General features: G+C 41.0%; 1 protein-coding gene across 2 annotated transcripts; it reads right to left on the reverse strand.

The window, feature by feature from the left end:
- Positions 1–2869: 2869 nt before the first annotated feature.
- nrf1 (nuclear respiratory factor 1) lies at positions 2870–19870 on the reverse strand. Of its 2 annotated transcripts, none has more exons than XM_031726605.2 (12): positions 19737–19870; positions 18082–18193; positions 17785–17929; positions 17123–17237; positions 16862–16988; positions 16289–16429; positions 13216–13374; positions 12043–12258; positions 11852–11935; positions 10419–10576; positions 8569–8690; positions 2870–4036 (listed from the first exon to the last, which is right to left on the reverse strand). In XM_031726605.2, exons 2-12 carry the CDS (start codon positions 18148–18150, stop codon positions 3876–3878), a joined length of 1497 nt encoding a protein of 498 aa, XP_031582465.1. In that variant the 5' UTR covers positions 18151–18193; positions 19737–19870; the 3' UTR covers positions 2870–3875. The 2 variants fall into 2 exon arrangements, with proteins under 2 accessions (XP_031582465.1, XP_031582464.1); XM_031726604.2 differs by having other exon boundaries at positions 11837–11935.
- Positions 19871–20191: the final 321 nt, after the last annotated feature.

The following is a 20191-nucleotide window of genomic DNA, read 5'->3' on the forward strand; positions in this document are numbered from 1 at the left end:
TTCCATTTTACACTAGAGGGGCATGCATAGGTCAAAAGCAGGGTTCCCTGCCCTAAGGAGCACCTCAAAGGCAGGTTACTGAGTTCATCGACTTGATGAGAGATGCATTCTCAAGTTGTGGTCCAGCCCTATGGGCGAGCGGTAGGAGATTATGTCTTGTTAGAGCAAGCGGGGGCTTGGACTGCAAGTAGTTTGCCCATATGTGTGCGTGGCCCTGTGTGTATGTGTGTGTGTGCATGCATGCACGGGCATAGGGCCTGGGATGCACGTATTAAGAAACGATTAGTGGAGATTAAAGCTCTGCCCCAGAGTCTGCTTGCACGACTCCAGGCAACAAGAATGACCAACCCCTCCCTTCACACCCTGCAGTGCCCCCTGTGGAGCTGGGCCACTGAAGCTCGTGCTGCAGCCTAGTCTGCCGACGGGGGAGAATCAATATCGCTGCCTCTTCTCTTATGAGAGCTTTTCCACCACTAAACATATCACCTCCAGGATGGAGCGCAGGCACTCACACTGAAACCTGGTTGCCTAGATTTTGGTTTTAATGGTTTTAATGACATCTGGTCTGATTTTATGTCAGATGATGTATCTGAAGTTTGAAAGTGTGCACTGCAGTGTGGTGCACCATGATGTCGGCAATACCTCAGTGCAGCAGTTGAACTTCTCATATAAAGCAATTGGTACAAATGCAGGTGATGTAACCACCTAACAGGTGTTCATTCATCCAGAAGAATGAGGTCTGCAGTTATTTAGGTTATTTAGGATGTTTATTCTCATGGCACAGTCATGTACAAACCTTCATCAGGGAGTTAAACATATTTCATATAGGAAGGATAGGAGCCTTCAAAAAAAGGACCAGATGGCACAAAGCCACCAACTTTTACTACATTTAAATCAGAATTACATTACCAAAACATAAAACCAGGTTTACAAAAACAAGTCAAATCAAAGTGGTAATTTAAGGCAAACTACTTAGTAATTTATGAATCTGAAATGCTTGTTTTTGAATAAGATACCTATGTCACCTCTTCATGTGGAAAAAGGCATTCAGTTATTCAACAGGCATGTAATGTAAATGGGTTAATGTTATGGAAATGTAGTGTCTAACTAGTATTGCCTGTATATGGCATATTTGAGTTCTGCTAAACTATTCTGCAAAAGTCTTTTTCTTCTACTAATGTAAGAGACTTTACAGCCGAGACATTCTAGCCAACAAAATGAGGTTTTAGAGTATTTAAAATTATTCATAGTAAACTCCTTTTGAGAGGAGAGGTCAAATAAATAAAGCAACATTTTGCTGAAAGTTAAAAACATATATTATTATCAGATATTTGAGCTCTTATTTTGAAATGAAACTCAAGAACTCCATTCTCAACTTTGAATAGAGTAAAGAATACATTTATTAGATGAAGTGCCACCATTATATGATGCAGTGGGTAAAACTGGTGACAGCTATCCTAAGGCTTTTATCTTGTGCTATTTTGTTACTACTTTAATCACAAATTTAAAAAGATTAAATGCACTTTATGTATGGATACTGCAGAGTGATCAAGAAATAAAGAAGGGAGAGACTTAGCGAGAAAGAAAGCATGCTAATAAAGCCTCTAATCTGCAGTGACAGTTTGCATACATGTCACGCAGTGTATGACTGCAACATTATACAGAGACTTACATGGAAAATTACCATTTCTCTTGCCCACAGAGACGCACACAATACACTTGACCTTATTAAGGGGTCCAATCGAAAAATCCCAGAAGGGAGTATACATTTTAAAAAAGAAGAAGAAAAATAAGGTCTTTTTCATCTGTGAATGCAACCTGGTTCGGCTTTAATCTGGAGGAAGAGCGGGATATACACTGACGCCTGATAGATTAAGGCCCGAACGCTTCTCTCTCTGTTCTGCTCTGCAACAGAAGGGCCCTGCTCACAAATCCCAGGCTTTAAAGCAGAGGTTTCGGGCAGCTTATGATGTAATCAAGGCCCATGTCTGTCACGGGAAAGGTGGGGGGTGCTATAGAGGAGAGTGTGGAGGTTATTGGGCTTTCTGGCAAGTGCACCATTATGGGTAAAAGGTGTAGAAATGTGGTATTTCTCAGATAAAGGTAGAAGGAATGAGGCTGTAAGGTCATCATAAATCTTTAAAAGTCTGTCCTAAACAAATTATATGCTGAATATGATCATTTTCAGATCCATGTTTTTTTTTTTTCATGTGATTCACAGAAATATTTTGGTGTTTTAGTGCCTCTATTTTAAGGCCACCTTCCCTTTAAGCCAACTCTTTTCTGATTCTGTCTCTGGCATACAGATAACTTGGAAAGCAAGTGGGTGGAGCTATGTCTGAGACTGCCATATTAGGGATATGATCTCTCACTGATATACAAAGGCAAAAGTGAGCATCGTAACAGTGAAAAGCACATATAACTTTGGCTTTATATGTATTATTAGTAATTTTTTATGGCTACCTTCAGAAGTTGAAGTATAAACTATACTGTAGATCAGGGGTGTCCAACTCCAGTCCTCGAGAGCTACTGTCCTGTAGCTTTTAGAAACATCCTTGTTCCGACACACCTGAATCAAATGAATGGCTTGTTATCAGACCTTTACCAAACTTGATGGCATGCTGAAGAGGCGATCCAACCATTTGATTCAGCTGTGTTGGAACAAGGATGCATCTAAAAGCTGCAGGACAGTAGCTCTCAAGGACTGGAGTTGGACACCCCCGCTGTAGGATATCACAAAAACAACCTGCAGATGCCAAAAAGGTTTTATAGAGCTGACTTTTCACATGTATGTTTTATGTTAATATGACAAAATCCACTAATTGTTAGGCTTTTGGATGAAGAGTATAATAATACCCGAGAAACTGGATAAATGGTGAACAGCAGCCATTTTATTGGACTTCATTTTTTTCCAAATACACAATTTTGGTGAAAGTCACACCAACTGTTACACCTTCATCAAACAGAGTTGATTCTCGGCAAGCATGGTTTTTTTGTGTGGCAAATCCTTTTGTGGATCACAAATAGTGCAGCTTCTGTCCAAGTACGACCAGCTTCCTGTGACATACAAAGTGATGGAGACCACCGAGTCCTGCGTGACATACAAAGGAGTTCATGTTGCAAATAACATGGTTGCCTCCTCGAATCCATGCACTGGGAAAAAAAATAATTAAAAAAATTTGGTGGACAAAAAGACTGCATCAGTAAGTCCTCTCAGCCATCCAGCAGTTAAAAAAAAAAAAGAAGTTATCCTGAGTCTTTGCAAAATTTTGGCATGTACTTGGATTACAGTAGAACAAAAAAAAGGGGGGGGAACAACAGGGCAAGACTGTCTGGGAGTGTCTGCATCTCAGATGCTGTGTTGTACAGTGAGAGAGTTAGTGAGCTGAGGTGGGAACAGCAATTGTGAATATGGCGAAACACAGGAGTGACTTTCCGACTATGGCACTGAATTCGTCGTCCTAACAACAGAAACAGTCGAGCATGGACAATATAGTGAAAAATCCCAAACAAAGACAAGAAACACACTCAGTGAAACAGGGGTGGCTTTCCTCCTGAGCTTTTTGGTTCATCTTTGTTTTAAGCAAAGGTTAATTGTAAAGAAATAAATACTAAATACTCAACTTCAAAGAGCTAAAAAAAAAAAACCAAAACCAAAAAACCAACCAAAAAACAATGCTAAATGGGAAAAATACACCAACAAACGCAATCTTTTTACATAGTAAACACAATGCATTGATAACACACGTACACGTCCCCTGCAGATGCACATTAAAAAATATATTTGACATTGTACACAGCATGATGTCTCGGAAAACAGAACAGATAAACAAATCTCCTAGGTGGCCAATCAGTGCTTTCTGCTCCTTCCGAGGTCACTGCTCCAGGGTTACGACCTCTACTGCCTGGCCGTCCAGTGTGACAGTGTTATCTATGCGAGTAGCGACAGGCGCCATTGCAACCTGGACGGGCCGGTTACCCTGGGCAAGGCTGGTGACTACAGTCTGGTACATGCTGACTGGAATCTGGACCAAACCTAAAGGAAAAAAGAGGACAAGTTGGACTTAAACATACAGCACCAGCATCACTAATACATTTTTTATTAGTTTAAAATGAGTACTTAGGTCGCAGGTATGTTAATATTACAGGGAAATCATTCACAGGTGGACACAAGTACCTTTTTTAAATAAACCTATTAGACATTTGAAGATCTTATACTCCTCACTGGTTACCCAATTCTATTCTACTGTCCTCAGAAATCTTGTTTTTGTTTATGGTGGCTCATTTAGATGCTGGCTAATTTAGAGCGGGTTGTCTAGTATTCAGAAGGTTGGTGATTCAATACCAAGCTCCTGCACCTGTATGCTGAAGTGTCCATGGGCAAGATGTTGAACAGTACCATGCATTTCCATCTAGGTTTGCAGACATGAATTAGTGTTAAAATGTGTTTGTGAATGCAGATTGCATTGTTAAAAGTATTAAAATTAGTGTCAGTTTACCATGGACTAAACTAATGACTAGCTAATGATACTTTTGATTATTAATGGGTCCAGGGGGACAAACATGCAAATCCACATGCTGCTATCCACATGTGAAGGACTGTTTCAGTTATCTGCTGCACTAATAGACCCCATTTAAATATGAAACTAACCACTATGACACCACCCAGTGGTTTGTAGATCTTGTTTTAAAGCTTTGATTTCTGTGTTGCATTTCACTGCATTTCTTTAGAAGCCTAAGTGAGCATATTTAAAGGAGAAAGTTGAGTAGTTACCATCTAATGCTTGGTTACCCAGGTGCGCCCATAACTGTAAAGAGGTATAGATCACTGGTAATAAATATGAAATAAAGTACAAATAAAATGCTGGGTTTTCACTCACTAAACATGGAGCACAGATTCTTATGTGAGCTGTACAATTAAACAGCAGTCCACAGTAATAGTCAAGTAACTACGTTCAAAAGACACTGCAAACATGGACAGGAAGTCAAGATGGTCAGGCTGAGGTAAGCCTAATGGGCAGTTTGAGGCCTAGACAGCATTCACCTGTGACTTAAACTAGCTAATTCATCAGTATAGCTATTATGATGGGATACGTCGTAGAGGCCAAAACCATTTGTAGTTTAGTACTCAGTTGTAAACATATTTTTTTCTGCTGTGAAGTTGGGGATTTTAACATGGGAGTCTCTAAGGGACTGATTCTGTTTTTGAGATGCCCCAAAGTGGTCATTTTTCTGGATCCACAGTTTATTTGGTTTTGTTTTTCAACGCCACAGGTTGTCACGCTTAAAAAATAATAAATCAGCCCTTCTGCTAAGAAAATCTGCTTTTACATTCTCTTGCTAGAGGAAATCCTGTTGACGGATTTTATGTTTTACACGGGCCTTTGGGAACCCGTCAACTCCAGGTAGTTGTTGGTGACAGGAGGCAGACATGTTACAGAGAAGGCATTTCTGAACAATGACCCAATTGAACGTCCTCGGCTTACTTCCCCCGTTCCCAGCTCTGTTTGTGCGTCTCTGCCTGCAGGGATTACTGCTGCAGTCACGTGGTGCTCTGCCCCACCCTGCAAGCTGTCACAGTGTCACAGGCAGGCAAGAAGGTCAGCATAGGGGATGGCAGTGGCTCATACCCACTCCCATTACTGCAAGCTAAGATGCTGGATGTTACAGGCAACCAGTCCACATTACAAATGAATCACTTAAAACACATAACCCAGATGAAACAAGGGTGGATATAATTGTAATTGAGAATAAATAACATTTTGAACAAAAAAAGGTCCTTTTGTTGCCTCTTGCTCACCCCTCTTGACACTTATTTGTGACAGTGTTAAGCTGTACTGACAGTTATTATGGAGGAAACCTTATAGGGAGCGTGGCTTTGGCCTAGCACAGCAACATAGACCTGGGATGAAGTGCAGTTTCTAATTGAAGTGCCACTCGAACATTGTTACTTAGAGATGAAGGGTCACGCCTTGTATAGCTGTGTTTATATATGTGTCTTTGTCAGTGCAGGGTTACTACACAAGCCAATCAGCAGTGTGCCCTGGCTGGTGCACTTCAAACACCAGTCTTCTCTGCTGTGTAGCACTACAGTGATTAGCGAAGGTCAATAGTTGCGAGAAGGGCTGGATTTGGCAGCTCCATTAATTGTTTGAGTGAGCTATTACAGCCAAATGGCTCCTCGTGGTTTAGGAAGCAAAATGCCAAAAATAAATAAATAAACAAATCACAAAGCCTGCAGATGTTAGATTTGAATAAGGTGAATCCCCATTATAGGATATGAATGCAGACGTAGCACCTATTATGTTTTAACAGGAAACTTTCATGATGATGTGGATGATTTGGTTTTCTAAAATTGTTTGGCTAATGGATACAATCATTTTGTAGCCTGGCAATTGTTAGAGCCTTTTAACCGTTATGCAAAGATTAAAAAAAAATGAATGCAAACACACCGTGTTTCCCAGCTTTGCCTGCTACAGAACTAAACTGATTCCATTGGTTTCTAAAACTCCGTAGTGTGATTTAAACAGAAATTCGATGGGCACACACACACACGCATATATATATATACATGTATATGTATATATAGCAACAGAGCTTGGTGGTGTCTGCTGACAGCTGGTCAAGTGATTAGACTATGGACTGATAATGGAGTGGATCAAAGCTCTTAAGGAGGGCACAAGAGGGACCTCTTCATGCCCCTGGACTAGTGTACATTGTGTGTTAGTGCATGTTTGTGTGTGTAATATGTGTATTGTACTGATCAGATGACATAATAAGTAAAAGATTGACAGCTTGCAGGCTACAAAAGGTTTCCCAATTCAATATCCTGATTCGTTTAAATTAACCAGTGAATCAAATTGTTCAGTAATAATAAATACTCACGATGCAGCTTTGACAAAATGTTATTGCTTATGAAACATTAGCTTCATGTTTAGCCTTGAGGGTACTGACGGAACATATCCACGAAATTGTTATCAGTGCTATTGAGCAAAGAGGGAAGGCTGTCACTGCAAACTAGCCTAGTCCCAGCAGACACACGGCAATAGCAGCGTTTGCACTATGCATTTACGGAGGGTGAACCTCTAATAACGTGTCATTAAAAGAAGGGACAAGATGCACACATAAATACACACCATCTGTCACATCAGCACAGAGCAGATTACAATGTGGGGGCTCAGAGGCCTCACAGTTGTTCTACGGGTGGGAAGCTTACACTTAGTAAGGCTAATTAGAAAGGCCATTGGCTGGGGAGTGCACACAAACACCAATGGGTAAAATTTAATTGCACACATTCACTGATTAAATTTTTTTTTCTATTGTAAAGTACACATTAGAACACACAATCTAGAAAAATATTTCTTATTGCTTACCGTTTGTCCATTAAAGTCTACCAAGAGGATTTTTTTTTACGTCAAAACTTGCCATTTCATTAGGCACACCTGTTCCAATTCAATTTAGATTCAATTCAATTTTATTTTATTAATATAGGGCCAAATCACAACAACAGTCACCTCAAGGTGCTGGTCAGAAACACTAATATCTAATCAACCAATTATATGGCAGCAACTCAATGTTGGCATGTAAACATGGTCAAGATTACTTGCTAAAGTTGAAATTAAGCATTAGAATGAGAAAGAAATTGACTTCAAATGACTCTGAGTGTCGCAAGGCTGTTGATGTGATATATGCTGCTGATCTACTGGGATTTTCCCACACAACCATCTCTAACCAGTAAGCAGCAGTTCTGAGTTACAATAATTTGTTGATGCCAGAGGTCAGAAGAGAAAGCCAGATTACTTCAAGGTGACAGGAAAGCAACAGTAACTCAAGTAACCACTCGCTGCAACCAAGGTATGCAGAAGAGCATCTCTGATTGCACAACATGTGGGCTACAGCAGCAGAAGATCACACTGGGTGCCACTCATGCCAGCTAAAAACAGGAAACTAATTCGAACGGACTCACCAAAAAATAAGAAGATTGGAAAACTACTTCAGGCTGCTGGTGGTTCATAAAGCTGTAGGTGATATTTTATTGGTAGTCTCGGGCCACTCATTACCAACTGAGCATCATTTAAACACCGCATGACCACAGTGTGACTATCTTCTGATAAATGAATAAATCTCTGTATGTGTGTGTCTGTTTTGCACTTTTAGTGACAACCATTAATCAGACCCACTTTAAACTTGATGGTTGGACTGCAGGGCACCTGAGGAAGTATATTGGCAAGGCTGGAGTCATTCCAGAGAGCGGCAATCTAATCTTTGGGGTCCTCGTAAATAATACAGATAAATTGATTTATGTGGTCGCCAGTTTAGATAACATAGTTTATATATAAACCACCACTGTTTGATTGTTTGATAATGTTACTAATGTACCTGTGATTGCAGGCACTGCAGTAGTGAGGTAGTAACTGACTTTTCAGACCTTCATTGTTATTACAGTTCAATGCTGCATACCAAAAAAACACTTGACACCTTTCTTTATAATTATGCAATTGCTGTAATTTGAGGTGTATTTTATTTTATGTTGCTTCATTGTTTGCTGTGTTGCTGATAATTGGGTACCTGTGGCATCTTGAACCCCTGCCAGTGCCCCAACAGCAGCTGCCGTCTCTGCCAGGACAATTTGACCTCCGCCTTGTAGTGTGGCTTCTGCCAGCGTCGCTACAGCGTGAGCTGCTGCCTCACTGTAACACACGAACACAAGTGCACTATATGTAAAAACATATTTCTGTACATGCAATTTCAAATTAAAACACACACAAACAAGAAATTAGGCTTGAAGATGCAATCTCCTGGTACAAAGCCAAAAAGCTCTCTCACGCAGAGTCTGCTCAGAGAGCCAAGGGTTATTAGAGAGATGTGGGGTGAAGACGCAGGAATACATGAGCTGTAAGAGGCTTTTCTAGTCTGGACTTACAGAGAATCTGTCACATCACCCTAAAGGCCAGGTGCTATGGGTCTAACAAAGCAGTGTTATATACTGGATCTATGCAGCAGAATTACTACTAGCTCATTAGCACACGAGTTTCGCAGCTTTATGATAATCAGGCTTGAGGCAGAAATGTAGAGCGATAGAAAGGAAGAGGAGATGCAAGAGCTGAGACAACAGATTCTTGATGATGCAATCAAGTGTACCAGAAACAACAGAGTTTTTTGTGTGTGTTGTTTCATTGTTTAATATGTGAATTTAGATTGGATGTTTAAGCTTGCTGAGGGTTTTGACCATGGCTAATAAATGTTTCATCTCAGGTAATTTTTAATCGCACAGAAGGAAAACAGTGAGGATAAGAGGCTCTGCACCCCATCTGTAGCTGGAAAACAGACACAAAATGTTCCAGAGACGGCAGAGTGGAGAGCCCAGAGTAGCTCAGCTCAGGTAAACAGCAGGAAGGGAGGGGAAATGAGAAGGAGGGGGTCTCAGGTGGGTGCAGGTAACAAGCCCCAGTGGGACATACCCATACACATCTGAAATGATTGCCAGGACAGGACTGCAGTGAAAAAAAATTCTAACACGGCAGTATCTAGGTGACTGACTTCAGAAACAAACTGCTGAAAAAATGTAATTCAGGAAGTGGGTAGCCAAGGGTTAGCTTCTTTTAACTGCGACAAAGACTACAACAAACTATTAACCTGCTTCTGTTGTGATCCTACAGGAACTTTAATTTGTGACTATAATAGGACTGAAAACATTTTGTTCTTTTTCTAACACAGCAGCCTAAATGAAGTAGAGATGTAATGCTGTATATTTATACTCACAACATCTCAAATGCAGCTATTTTAATCTGCTTTTACCTGCATATCAGCAGGTAATAGCTGTTAGAACGTGAAATATGTGCCTAACAACTGGTTTAATGGTTCTACACCGTGCATGCTGGTGGTATAAAAGGGTACAAGCTAATTATTTAGATGCTGAAACAGGACAAAAAGTATCTCCAGGGAATCCAGTAACCTGCTCTGACACATTTGTGCCATTTTCATCCAGCTGCCTGTGCATTTATGACATTTTTTATACTTGTCAGTGTTTGCTGACTCCAACACTAGTTTCTGAGCAACTGTGATTTTTTTCTCTCAGTGAAATTAAAACTTGACATGATAATAACATTTCTTTGTTTAAAAGTTTCTGATATTTTCTGGTGACACCAAAACTTTCTTCTCTGTTAACACATTTGTAGGTTTAGGCTTAACAACATAGGGATGCTAGCCATTATTACAATAGACTATTTTGTAATTCTTTTTTAACCTTTTTAAAAGTTGTCTTGAGCAAAGTTTCTCCAGATCTAAGTTTGCATTTTTTAGTCCTGTCCTTGTACCTGGACCATTTACACTGCATGCACCCCCTCATAATAGGTTAGAGACCTATTATAATATCTCAGGAAATCACATAACATAATATTCAGTTCTGTCAGAATCACCTGTTCAGTGCCATTGTAACAGTGGCTCCAGGCTGAATCTCTTGGCTAGCAGCGACAGCAGCTTCAGCTAGGGATGCCACTGCCTGCGTGGCCTCTGAAGCTTGAGTCGTTTGGATTGTCATCTCCCCGCCCTGCAGGGTGGCCCAGCTTGGTTCCACCTGGAGGAAAAACAAAGTATATACTTAAGTTTACATACACTTATCAGGGGCATGAATGTCATGGTAATTTTAGGCTTCTTCTTTGAACTGTTCTTTTATTAGGATTAAATGATTGTATAGCAAACATATGTTGCATTTTCTCTGTTCCACACAGGGTCAAAATCATACATACAGGCCAAAATATGAACATACACTCACAACACACTAACAGGATTTGTTGAAGGTTCAACAATGTGTTTTAACTTGACATGGTCAATTAATTCTTGCTAATGTTCATTATTTAACTACAGCTGGTAGGAATGACCAATACTCAGAACAATGGGAAAGTCCAAGTAACTCAGTGAAAATCTTAAAAAGGAAAATTGTAAATTTCCACAAATTGGGAAGATCTCTTGGAGCCATTTCTAAATAACTAAAGATTTCATCAAGATTTCATTTATGTAAGTACAAGTTTTTCCGATTTTCACCCCTTTGCCAACTTGGAAGAACACCCAAACTGTCCCCCGATGAGAGGAAATTGTTTGGGATATTCAGAAAGAACCCAGGAACCACCAACGCTCAAACCTGCCATGAGCTGGAAACTGCTGGAACACCAGCATAACTGTCAAGCATGATGGTGGTAGCATCATGCACTAGTGCTATTTGGTAATCAGTGGTACTGGTACATTACACAATGTGAATCGAATAATTAAGACTACCTCCAAGATCTTTAAATTAGAACAGTTCAAACTTCGACACAGTTGGGTTTTCCAACAGGGCAATGATACATCAAAACTAATCTTAGAATGCAGAAAACAGGCTGACGACATAAAGCTTTTATAATTGGACCACTAACCAATTTAAATGAACTGAACCAAATCTGCCAAGAAGAGTGTTAAATATCCAGCCAGGTCTAATGCCAGAAGCTTGCAATGGTAAGCAAAATGGTCTGGTCAAGGTGCAATATGCTAAGCTACCAAATATTAGTGGGATATATATATATATATATTTATATTTGAGCCTGCATGTATACATTTGGCACTGTGTGGATTTAAAATTCTGACCATAAGTGTAGATGAACATTAGCAATGAGGTAATGAAGACTGAGCAAATATTGCTGGTATTAGATTGATGGACTTGTGGCTTTAGTTTTGATTTTGTGGCATTAAATAGAGTGCATTTTTAAGAGGCTATGTGTGCAGTAAATAACTTAATGTGTTTCAGTATGGTTTTTGATAAAAGAATGATTTCTAGGCACGTTTGAACGCATGTGGGTGTTACCTCTCCGTCAGTTACCGTTGAGTAGTTAACTTGTGCCACTGTCACACCAGGCAGCTCCGAGGCATCCGCAAGAGTGGCAACTGTGTGTCCTGTACCGACCTGAAAACAATAAATTTCCACCAAGTGCATTAGGCTCTGTAAAAAAAACAAGAGGGGCAAAAACTCCCACTCAGGAGTAAGAAGGCCATGCAGTGAATAAAACGCACCTGGATAAGCGAGACTGTTCCATCTGGATTGTTGATGGTCTGTACCACGGTTTGTGAGGGCACAAGGTGAGCGATACTTTGTGCAGTGGTCAGGTGGTGCTGGGTGGTGGTTGCCGTGGTTACCTGCTGGTCTTCAAAAGCATATAATAGATCCTCACGGCCATGCTGCTTATAGCAGTTCTTCACTATGGTTCGCAACGCCTGCGTCCAAGAGACCTGAGGAAGTACAGACACAATTTAAATTCCTAAGACCGATGACTCTAAGGCATGGTGGTACATCTCTTAATATAATCAGATGATAAATATGAATTATGTAGAATGGGATTAAATTAAACTGTAATAATGAATGGACATGCGCCTGTTTCCTTTGCTCTAGAGCAATCTCAGAAGATACACAGAAAACACAAAATAAATGACAGAACAGGTGTTAACAGCTGTGCTGGTTCTACTAAAAGTGCATAGACTTGGCTTACCAGCACCTCTAAAGCCTGTTCTTCTCATGCTATATTAAGAGGAAAAAATAATCAGCTTCAAAGATGTGCATTAGCTGTAGCTTCATATTGAAAGTGTTGATTTATGAGTGGTAGCAATTTTCCTCGAGGTCTACAAAACAATTTACTACTAAAATTCTGCTGTATATATGCTAATAAAACAAGTTTACTGTATCTTTTACTCCTTCATATGGTATCTTTGTGTCTTTCTCTGGTATGTTATACCATATCACACCAATCTATCTTAAAGCCACTTGTGTCACTAAGGGAGCAATGATCCAAATCCTAATGTTGTCTAGAATGGCTTAGTAGTTAGAACTAATGTTCTAAGTTAACCAAATATGGCATTTCCCCAAAATGCCATCAACTATGTCTTTAAGGACTGTTATCACTGTCACTGAATTACACGTGGCAGGTGACTCTTGCAAAGGCAAGAGCTCTGGATCTTTAGACAACACCAAACAGAACTAGCTAATGTAACAGAACAGGATTAAAACACTGTGTAAAAACAATCTTTCTCATGGGTGTAAAATACAACATCTGTTTAGTTTGTTGTCACATTCGGATCAATAAAAATTTTGTTGTTGAGTGATCTGTACTCACAAGCAACGTTCATTTTGTGCACTTACAACCTTGTACTCTTTCCCAGCAAAATATCACTTTATACTAGTGTTTGTCTTACTCTCTGTTTCTGCTCCTCTGTGCGCACATCACTGCGAACGTTGGCCCAGGGGATGTCGTCGGGCCACCACACTGGCTTGCAGCTCTCTTTACCCCAGCCAGGCTTCCCTCTGCCTGTTGAGTACTTCAACATCTCTGGGATAAATGCTCGCAGCTGTGCCTAAAGGAAAATAAAAGAGGCAAAAAATGCATGGGAAAAACAGATGATATAGACAGAAAAAAAATGTTGAAAGCTGCAGGGCATACACGCCCTTGAGCAGGCTGCGAGAGGAATGCATTAGGTACCTGCAGCGGGTGCTGAGGTAGTCAAGGCCTGAAAATAGAAACAGACCTTCTAAAAGGAGAACAATGGGGTCAGGTTTACTAACAAACCAATCTATGGCTATGGCTCCAGCCTGATGTATCAGACAGACACGGTGAGCACATCAGAGGTGATCCAACAGACAGCAGACAGCCTGTTCCAACAAAGGCTCCAGGACACTGAGCAGAAGTATTAACAAGGACGAGACAGTCAGTATTGTCAAAATTAAAATCGACTGTCAAACAAGGGCACTGCATTAAGTCTGTGCTAATAGGTGCACTGTACAGACTTATTTCTTTATTGTCAACAGACTCTGTCAAGACTCTGGGGTGGCTGTAGCTCAGGAGGTAGAGCAGGTCAGCTACTGATCGGAAGGTTAGTGGTTCAATCCCTGGCTCCTCCAGTTTGCATGCCAAGGATCCTTGGGCAAGATACTAACCCCAAGTTTCTCTCCGATGCATCCATCAGAGAATGTTTGTTAGGAAGCACTAAAAGCTTAGAAGAAACGTGAATGTGGCATGTTGTATAGATGTAAGAATCAGTCCATTTATCAAGTGCTTGTCCACCGTTTTGGAATATCTTACAATGAAGTAAAAAGTACTGCTTTTGCAGGTGACCATCTGCTGAAAATGTTGTTGCGCTAAAAGCTGAAAATCCAGGCTTTATGGTGCATCTAGTTTCTACTTGAATAACAGCTGCCTGACAAGGTGAAAAAGCGAGCGGATGACGTTCTTAATCTCATCTGATTTGCTTGTTATCGATCGTCTGTATGCATACTTCATGTGCAGTAGTGAGTGGCACGCATATGCACTCCCCATCATGTCGACAGAGCCCGAGCAGGCGCGCGCTTACACTCACTGACATGCTGAGGTGGGGGTTTAGTGCCAGTGTCCTCGGCGTCCCGGTAATATGCAAGCATCACCGGGGGATTATATTGCACAATGAGGCACTGCAGCGTCCGCCTGCCTTGACATCACAAGCTAAATTTGGTTCCGGGAGAAATAAATCCCTCCCTCCTCCCCATTAGGCCCCCCTTTTCTAACTCACAGTCACACAGCTCCTCGGTGCATCACGCAAACAGATATGAGAAAATGGATCTTGATAGAAAATGGAGGGTCGGTGCTTCACGCCGGCTTTCGAACAACAAACCCTCCACGTAATGGGAGTTCCACCAGAGCCAACTCTAGCTCAGCAACCTGCATTAACCTGCGAAAAAGCCTTGTAGGAAAATGATTCTCCCATTTACACCTGCGATGATGTGGACGTATGTGGACGTATGTGTGCAAGGCCAGATGGCCAAATTACAGTGGCTAGCGAGTTAAGTGGCATGTTGCCCTCGCACCCACCACCCCACCCCAATCCTAATCCTCCAAGCAGTGGTCCAATCAGGTTTCAGGAAGGCTGTTATGTTGCCGGGTTCCTGAACCTAACAAGGCAAGGGGGTAATTATGAGCTCAAGCTAGTCGTGGGATCACCTGCTACAGATGCTCCATATATCTGACAGACTAGGGCCTCTGCTTAACCTCATTTGGGTTTTCTTCAGCTGTATAAAATTCTACTGCAGATATCTTTTTATAAGACATGTTTCTGATACGAACTGGGTGTCTCTGCTAAATTAGCTTCCTCTCCTCTCATTCCTTGGCCAAGGTTTATAGGCTTTTCCCAGAAGGACTTCCCGTTTCCAACGGGCAACACACACATATCTGTAAAAACACCCACCCCCACACCTTTCCACCCGGCTTGTCCAAACTGAGTGAGGCAACAGGTTACTCGCGATAATCTCATCCTACTACTTCCAGAAAAACAAGCTCCAACTAACACCTGGCCTCCAAGGATTCATCCGGCACTGGGATTGGCTAACGTGCTCCCAGGGTTGTGGATCGTCTCTGAGGGCCACTGTCATGCTGCCTACTGTGACGATGATCTAGAGAATGCGTCAGCAGCACTGGGACGGCAGAGTAAACAAGCCAAGCTCCCCTGGGCTGAAAAGAAAATTCAGGCCTGCGAGTGGTACTAACGCTACGATGAATGGCCTACAACGGCTGCTCTGCTTATCAAAGAGAAGGATTAGCTTTTTCTCAGATTAGAGTTTCTCTTAATGGTGATGCTGCTCTTCAGGATGAGAATAAATGCATGACTGCTGAATAGATTAATCAATAATATCAAAAATGAACTAGTGGACAACACACCTACAAATAAGCATTTGACCTTGCTACATGTAGTTAGCTAAGCTCTTCCTCTCACTAGTAATAAGACACAGTTTAAACTTTCTGGTTTGTTAGCGGCTGGCGCCCTCTGCTGGGGGTAGTGTGTGTAGTAGTGAATTTGTACAAAGGAAAAAGAGAGTAAACCTTAGCACTTCTAGAGGATAGAGAGAAGGCCTTATTAAGATTTCTGCGGGGAATCTTTGTAGAGCCTACAGCATAAAAGTAAGTGGCTGAGGTTGTTGCAGGCATTTAAGCTTGTTCTGATGTATTATGTTTTCATTACTTTGTGATTGTGTCCTAGTATTTTTGTGTCTTTTTGTTGTGGTCAGTCAGTTTTGTTTCATTTTGTTTTGTTTTGGCGGGAGGGGGGTTACATCCCTGCATGTAAAGTTGATAGTTTCAGCAATCACCCTCCAGGAATTTGCTGACAATTCCTATATTGATTTTATTGTCACTCATATTGACATGATGATTGTTATTCTCTCACTGATAAATTCAAGTTTGCAGTTAAGACGTAGCTACGGCGTAGATTCCCCACTAAAGAATAAATCCGCAGTAAGCCTTACCTGGGTCATCTTATCCACAGAGACGGGGATGCCATCAATTGTTAGCGGGGGCAGCTCTGAGGCGAGTTCTCCACCTGCAGGGGCATGTTCAGCCAGGGCGTTCTCCAGGTCCTCCAACAACATGCTCTTATACTTTCTTACCTAGTATCCATGAAAGATACATCACAGTGTGTCAGCCTGAGCTTTTAAGAGTGATAGCAGGTTTAAAAAAAATCACTGAAGAAAACATGCCAAACATTTGCTAGTAGATACCTGGACAAAGATAAGTATCTGTATGCCTTTTTTGGTTATGTTATTAAGACAAAATCAATATGGTCTTTAATAAATGATTACTAGCTATAAAACTATGAGTATTTTAAATAAATAAATAGTTATTAGGAAGAAAGATGTAAAGCAGATTCAGTTTATCTAACACGCAGTGTGTTCTTATGACAAGGGAAACATTGCATATGCATGAATGACTGAGAGGACTTCACTGAAATAAATGAAGGAGAACACTGAGCTTTGGTGTGATGGTAAGTTTCACTGTGTTACAAACTAATGCTTTCTACCTGCTCTATTTATAAGACTTACCACATTCTCCAGAGGAGCAGCACCAAACACCTTGAACACAGGGTTGGGTTTGGAGGGGGAGATGCACAACACTATGGCTTGTTGGCCCACTCTGGTGGTGTACTCATCCAACGTGGCTCGCAGTTTCCTGTTAACAAACACCATCCTTTACTTCTGTGTTCAGATTAAAAGCTGCAAAGCACTACAACAATTCTACCCTAGGAGCTGAGCGAGGGATATTTTGGTCACCATAGCCGCTGACAGAAAAGCTATTAGATTCACCTGAGGAGACGAGTCTGCTGTCTCTTACGGATGGAAGGGTTGGATTCAAAGATATGAGGCCTTTTTCTTTTCTTCCCAGTTGCTACGGCAGCAGCAGCTGCCATACCCACTGGCCCTGAAAGAAAGAGGAGGAGGGAGAGATTTTAGCAAAGGTAAAAAGAGACAAAGTATTTTCCTTCTCTGGTTTGAGCTTTTAAATACACAGCCCATGCGGTTGTTACTGTTTATTGTTCTTTCTCTTTTTTTAATATAAAATATGTTTTTAAAAAGACCTGAAATAGCACTTCACCGATTTAATTTCAAATCATGCCAACTTTAAGATGAAAAAAACCCAAAACATGGCAGAGGCTTGACAGAAGGCAACACTGCCTACACAACTAATCCACTGGCGCCACCTGTTGCTCAATTGAAAGCATTTTGCTTAAATTATGGTGTTATGGGATTTACCAGGCTTGTATAATTAATCACAGATGCTAAGAAGAATTAAAAAAACAAACAAAAAAATGGTCTGTTGTAAGGAGTTGACTGTCTAATTTGCCACAAACTTTGCAACCTTAATAATGATTATCAACACAAGTCTACAGGTCGTGAAGCACTTCTGCTTGTAACTTTGGTCAGACCCAACTAACACACTCTGGAAACAGCACAGAGTTTAGACTCACCTGCAGCAGCCAGGTGAGCTGTGACCTCATCAGTGCCAGCCGAGTTGAGGATGTCTGTGTCATCATAAGGATCGTCATCTGGGGAGGAGGTCGAGTCTTCCTCAGCGCTCATCATGGATGTGTCAGTCAAGGTGGTCACATGTACCTATACACGAATCAATGAATGAATGAACCTGGGACTCGCGCTATAGTGGGGCGTTAACATTTCTGATCTGGGCCAGTAATTTAACAAGATGAGTGATTAATATCAGTAAATTTGTTTCTAATTTACACCACTTATTATGCTTGTAAATGCACCTGCTGGCTGACAGCGCTAGCCTCAATGGTGGTCATGTGCTCTGTCTGGTGAACGGAGTGCTCATCCATTATCAGCCAGCTGGTCTACACAGCTAGGTCCACAGTACAGTTACTGAGGAAAAAAAGAGGGAAGTGATCAAAGTACATCAAATTTAACGAATAATGATATGTTATCTTAACAAGACAATATGCTGATATTTATTTATACATTTAAATGAATTCCTATGCACCAAGAATTTGGAAGTGTTACAATATTTCAGACAAAACTGTGACCATGCACAGCTGCCACTGTCATTTATTTTTACAGGGAGAGCTGTCTGATGAAGATGCTGGGGTGTCTTTGTGCTTGTGCACCACTGCCGCTCTGCCTCCAGAGGACGTCATACTGCATTAATAGGGAATTTCATTTGGAAGAGTATTGTCTGAAAACAATGATTCATTTTTTTCCACTCTTGTCTGACTGTACCACTTTCACTCTGCCCATAGAGGGCACTTATGTTAGGTGTTACAGGTGATGAATTTGGAAGATGTGCATTCCACCCAGTAATAGATAGCTTAGCACAACAAATCACAATTTCATGTCCAACTAAAGGGTCTTTTAAATTAAATTTTGTCACAATATGGGAAACTCCATATTAATTTGGAAAACTGGATATATGAGTATGTGGAGTTACACTGTAGTGTGGCTGAGGAAAAATAAACATATATTGCACACTAACACACACATAATGCTTATGTTCACTCCAAATCAATCAAATTACAGCGGTTAAAAGGTTTATGAATAAATGAAAGGAGACCGTTTCATGTAGATAACCTGCTTCATTGATACAGTGCAAAGATGATTTATAGAATAGTTCTTTAATCATGTATCTGCACACACTGTTTTAACTTTTATAGTGGCATACAAGAACGTCAATACTGCCCCCCCCAAAAAATAAATAAATAAATAAATAAATAAATAATTATATATAACTGAAATTCAGGTCATTAATTTCAGTCTAATATATTTATAGCCAGCTGCAGTACATGAAGTCTAGACACTGAGGAGATCAGTGATGCACGAAACGCACAACTCCACAACAATGTGTATGTGTAACCAATTTAGTGACCTGCAACCAGCTTAATTTTGCACAGCACTGGATAAAGAATTGATCGTGCCAGACAGTAGTGTACAGTTAGCCGGATCTGCCGGTCTACAGTCAACGACTGCTTCACTGAGCTAAGCTAGCAATGCCCTACATTCAGCTAATTAGCTGCCTAGCTAACCATTTGGCGGTATAAAGCCGGTCGTCTAAAATAACACGAATTCTGCCACCTATTTTGCACGTTCAGACACTAAACAAAACGATTACAGGGCGCAGTGAAAGCCGTCGTAATGCAGCAGCTAGCACGAAACCCGCGCAAAAAAAATCACACAAAAACATAGCGCCATAACAGGCCCGGGCCTGTGGGCTCATCCTCAGCTATTCTTCTCTCTCCGAGGTTGAAGTCGATACGCGCCTAGATCACGATTCCCCCCAAAAACAGATTTAAAATACAATCCGACTCCAGTCAACATCTAAACAATCTGCATCGTTCACCCCAACGCTGCCGGGTTCGATGATGCGGCTGCGCCGGGGCTGAAATAGATGGAGATTGCGCGGTAGGGCACTAACCTCAGAGCGGCTGCGCTACTTCGGGCCTGCGCCGTACAGCGGGGATGGAGACGAGCTTTAATGGAGGACAGAGGGGAGCCAGCACCAAACACAACCAACAGACCGCACACAACAGTGAGCTGCACTAGTGATGCTTTCAAGTGCCTGCCGCGTAACCGTAACAGTAATACACAAGAACTGAAACTACAATAACAAACGTGCTCATAAATACTTCGTAGACATTGTTTCATTGTTTTCTTTAAACTGATTCTAGTTAACAACTCATTGCCGATGTTTCAACATGACAGAAATATTAAACATAACTTCACTTTTTATTATGTCAGTTTTTAAATTCTCGAAATTTTTTTAATAAACCCCTACAAAACTGTTAAAATATCCGATTTTAAATACTTACTATAGTCAGAGCCTTTATTATGTTTTTTGGGGAGGGAAGAGTAATTAAAAATGAAAGGGAA

This window comes from Oreochromis aureus, linkage group 17 (genome assembly GCF_013358895.1).
Source record: "Oreochromis aureus strain Israel breed Guangdong linkage group 17, ZZ_aureus, whole genome shotgun sequence".
In the NCBI taxonomy this organism is placed as follows: domain Eukaryota; kingdom Metazoa; phylum Chordata; class Actinopteri; order Cichliformes; family Cichlidae; genus Oreochromis; species Oreochromis aureus.

Bases quoted from the DNA above. Each gene is read 5' to 3' on its own strand.
- nrf1 (XM_031726604.2), bottom strand. From the start codon at position 18,150: ATGGATGAGCACTCCGTTCACCAGACAGAGCACATGACCACCATTGAG. The intron at 16,989-17,122 runs GTGAATCTAATA...GTTTGTTAACAG, and splicing joins CAGCAGACTCGTCTCCTCAG to GAAACTGCGAGCCACGTTGG. The intron at 16,430-16,861 runs GTAAGTCTTATA...CATGGATACTAG, and splicing joins CTGCTCCTCTGGAGAATGTG to GTAAGAAAGTATAAGAGCAT.